The sequence below is a fragment of the Buceros rhinoceros genome, unplaced genomic scaffold (assembly GCF_000710305.1).
Source record: "Buceros rhinoceros silvestris isolate BGI_N320 unplaced genomic scaffold, ASM71030v1 scaffold16360, whole genome shotgun sequence".
Classification (NCBI taxonomy): domain Eukaryota; kingdom Metazoa; phylum Chordata; class Aves; order Bucerotiformes; family Bucerotidae; genus Buceros; species Buceros rhinoceros.
In genome coordinates this window covers 1075-5256 of record NW_010390309.1, presented here as the reverse complement: position 1 = coordinate 5256, position 4182 = coordinate 1075, and the positions used below count along the sequence as shown (strand labels likewise).

Below are 4182 nucleotides of genomic sequence, written 5' to 3'. Positions count from 1 at the left end.
GAAAGAGAAAGAGGGAGACTGGGTATATAGCTTAGTTAATGAGAAGCTAAAGAGAATGAATTTAACACTTTAGTTTTACACAACCGTCAGCTTTTTAATGAGTAAATTTACCTGATTTTAAAAAAAAAAAAGGTTAATCACAATAAAGGAGCATCAGATGCTAGAATTAATTACTTTTTAATGCTATAATAAGTCCTTTATAAAGAATTTATAACATCTGAAGACTTTTTAATGTTATGGGTTAAAATTTTACTTAATGAACTATGAGCATGTTGTTAGTCTTATCTGTGGAATGTTTGAATTTCCCTGTTATCTCTGGTCAAGTTGACTCATCAACGTTCTCTTCGTATTAGTTGAGTGGTACAAAGAAAACTTTCACAACTGGAAAAACTCGGAGAAAGCATTGGAGCCCTTTCCTGTGACAGAGCCATTTGCACAGCTCAGTGGTCCATAGGGTGGCAGAGAACCTGAAGAAGTTCATTCTACCTCATACAGTCTTTTCTTCGAAGCCTGCAATTGATCACGATGGATATGGAACTACAGCATGGTGCAACTTTGGAAGGGTTTCAGCTCTGCATAAGTTGAACCTGTTAATTTCAGCTTTTGGTGCAATACTTTGTTCTTACTAGGTATTGATTTTTAAAGAACTGTACAGGGTGAAGAATATTTATGATGCTATAAATGACTGTAACTGAAGTCAAATCTGCCTTATTAATTAAGAATAACTGCGATTTCAGCTTTTGGGACTTGCAATGAAACTTGTTTTAGTTCTGGAACTGTTCATTTGTATTAGTTTTTACAGTGTAATATATTTTTCTTAGTTTAAAGAGTTGTGTTTTATTTTTAATCAAGGGCAAAAATGCTATATTTTTCTGGAAAGTATTGATCAGTTGATAAAGCTAGATATAGCACGCATATCGCTCAGCCTGTTTCTCTGTTGGTGCAGTATTACCTTCTGTAGATAAGTAAATTATTACCTACTCTGTAACTTTAAATCCCCTTTTTTAAGTGGGGTGATGGGGAAAAAGGTGTCAAGAAGTAGAGGTGTTCTTGTCAAGATTTCCAGAAGCATTTTCTTAAACCTTGCTGTTTTAGATGTCATCTTTTTACTGTGTTAATCTCTTCCATGTTAATTTCCTTTTCTTAACTGTAATTGTAACGAACTCAAAATACTGTAATGCAGCTAACATTCCAGTGATGTTATTTCCTGTGATGTGAAGGCTATTTATCGAGAAAAATTTTAAACACTTCTTTTCCTGTGAATAGTGGGTTGGCAGACCCTATTCAATGCAGTGTTTCACTTTTTTTTCGTGACAAACATTTTAAAGATGAGACAATATTTGAGTTTTAATGTAAAGTTTGGGAGGAACCTTCAATTTCAGAAATAAGTCAACCTGTTTCAAAGTGGATTTAGTAATTAAAGTTACAATGTAACAGGTTTCTCTTTATTAAGTAAACATGCTGAAAAAGTAGATGGTGAGGGGGTTTTTTATATTTCTTAGTTCTTTTATCCTAAAAAAAAATTATCTTCACTTTTTTGGTGTTGAGGTGGCAGACATAGAAGGGAAAACCTTTCTTAATTTTTCACTTTAGCTTCCGTACTTGGCACAGTCCCAGACCCTTTTGTTGCCTCTGGGTAATGCAGAAGCGTAGGACTGGGATGGTATGGTGTACTGAGAAATTGCTGTGACTTCTGAAGTCTCTCAGAAATTGGGAGTTAACTCTTAAATCCCCAGTGTGTGCAGAAGTCCTTTCCTCATCGCCCTGCGTGCAGGAAAAACAGAGCTTGAGGTGTTTGCCTTCGGTTTGCTGCTGCTGCTAGAGTTTTGGTAGTAACCATAAAACTTCATAGTACTGACATGGGCAGCCTGCAGGTAGTGCTGCCTTTGAACTCACAGTGCTCCCAACTTCATCACCCCTCTCGTGTTGCATGGTGCTGTGGATAAAATGCCACCCTTGGTTGGTAGGAGTAACCTTAAAAGAAAGCTAAACGGTGTCTAGGCCTACAGTAGCACCAAGTACGTGTTCCAAAATCTAGGAATGTGTTATTGAAGGTGAGTTTTCTGTAACAAGATGGGATAATAATAGAATTGCTTTGCACTTGTATTTTTTTGGGTTGGTCATCAAAACCTACATTTGGGAAGGACAGAAGTTACAGGACTTAATATGTACCACTTATTAGAATACTTGGCTAACCAGGTACTTAGGTTAAGCTCACCAGGTACTAGGTTAGGCTTTTACCAATGAATCAGTTAAATTTCATTGTGAAACACACATTGCTGGTAACATTTGAATATTTTCCTAATTCTTGTGATTTCTTGAAATACAGCTTCCTTACAATATCTTACGGTTCGGTATTTTACAAAAGTCAATACCAGAAACAGCCTGTAAATACTGCAAAGATCTGTTTTATCTGTTTGTGCTGACCGTGGCAGCTACTCTGAGTGAGCTGCATCAAATTCTGTATCTTCCACATCTGCTTAGGCTAGAATACTGGTTATGTGATGTGCCTTTTATTTTGGGAATAGAGATTATAGATTATTGTTATTTCTTGCAAGTAGGTACCGTGTCTTTGGAACATTAAAAATAGACTGACTTGTGACCATGTTATCAGAGATTGCAGTAGTGTGCGATTGGTTTATTGAACAGAACTTTTGAAAGTGGGGTTTTTTTTAATGTTTAGATACTAAAGATGCAAGCTCTGACATTTATGTGACTATCCAGACAAGTGGTATTACTGGGAAAGGATTTTTCAAAAAGTTATGCTAATTTTTAGTGGTAGATGTTTGAGTTTGTTTAACTGTTTTTTAAGATTTAATCCTAAGTGTTTGAGATTATTGGCTTGGTGTTTGAACTTTTTATATATGAATGAGAGTATACTTTTTTAAAAAAACCACACTTAATTTTTTTTTAAAAAAACCTAGGAGGCTTTTGCTTTGAGCTACTTTTCTGGAGATCATGTTGCCTTAGTAGGTGAGTGCTCTGGTAAAGACTTTCACAGAGAAAATTCTTTTTACTGTTGAAGAGAACAGCTTATTTTGCCATTGATCTTCTGGCTTCTGTAGGAGGAAAAGGACAAAGGATCAACTAGTGAACTGTTAACATGAAGTGTAACGCTTTTTGGTTTTATTTCTTACTGTTTTCACTTGGAAGATAGGAAGAAACATCTCCGCAGAAGGCAAAGGTAGTGATGTTAAAAATACTGTGAATGAAGCAATCTTTCAGTCCACTTTTCTCAAGGTTTGTGTTGCAAAACAAAGTGAGGTTACTCTAGTAAGAAAATTAATGCAGTAAATGTGTATGTCACTTAAATTGCTAAAACTTCCTAAAGAGAAAAGGCTGGCTTTTGGTGAAGGATTTCTCTCCAGGTTCAATCATGGATGAGAGGCTTCCACTTGGGAAATTATTTGGGGACAGCATCAGTTCTGCATCTCTTTGGGGTTACTGTAGTGGATTGGATCAGACGTTCAGGAAGGAGCTCCTGAAATCCACTGTGCATTGGGGTACGTTGCTGCCCCATTATCCTGGTGTCCTGTGGCTGCCATTCAGCACATGCTTTGCAAGCAGCAAGTGAAAGAATTTGGAAGGCAGTGAAGTGTGCAGCTGAGGCAGGGCCAGCTGCAGTCCACCTGCCCTGCCAGACATGGCCAGTGGCACCAGGGGATATGCGTGCGTGCGTGCGTGTGTGTGTGTGTAGTAAAAAAAAAAAAAAAAAAAAATATATATAATTTCTATGCCTGTTGTCTTTAAGGGTCTCAACCAGCTGTGTTTGAGACTGGCTTACATTGTCATGACAGTCTAGAAAATAGCTTTTGTTTGCCCACCCTGTCCTTTATTAGATACAGGAGAAAGTTGGGGGTGGGGTGGTGGAATTTGGGATGGGTTTTTTTTTCCAATTCCAATTTTTTTTTCCAGTTGTGCAAAATAGCACAAATTGTTTCACATTAGAAGAAAGTTTTGAATAGCTTTGGCTAGACTCAGAATGCTCCATTTTGCTAAAACTGTTCTTACGCTCTTTAAACATCATATAATGCTAATATGTTTCTACTTCTCCGTAAGAGAAACTTTCACATGAAATACCAAATTTTGTTGGGGGAGAAAAAGTGGCTGGTTTTTTAAATACACCATACCTGAGCCTGAATTGTCTTCTATTTTGTTTCTGTTTCATTTTATTTTGCATTA

At 36.8% G+C, this 4182-nt stretch overlaps 1 protein-coding gene across 1 annotated transcript in view; it reads left to right on the top strand.

Moving 5' to 3' along the window:
* Positions 1–454, top strand: part of TGDS (TDP-glucose 4,6-dehydratase) — a gene marked incomplete at its 5' end in the record, with an annotated part of 13595 nt that extends 13141 nt beyond the window's left edge. Inside the window, one exon of the mRNA XM_010137417.1 lies at positions 354–454. Coding sequence (XP_010135719.1) covers positions 354–454 — 101 coding nt within the window. The remainder of the gene's footprint in view (positions 1–353) is intronic.
* Between the last annotated feature and the right edge of the window lie 3728 nt (positions 455–4182).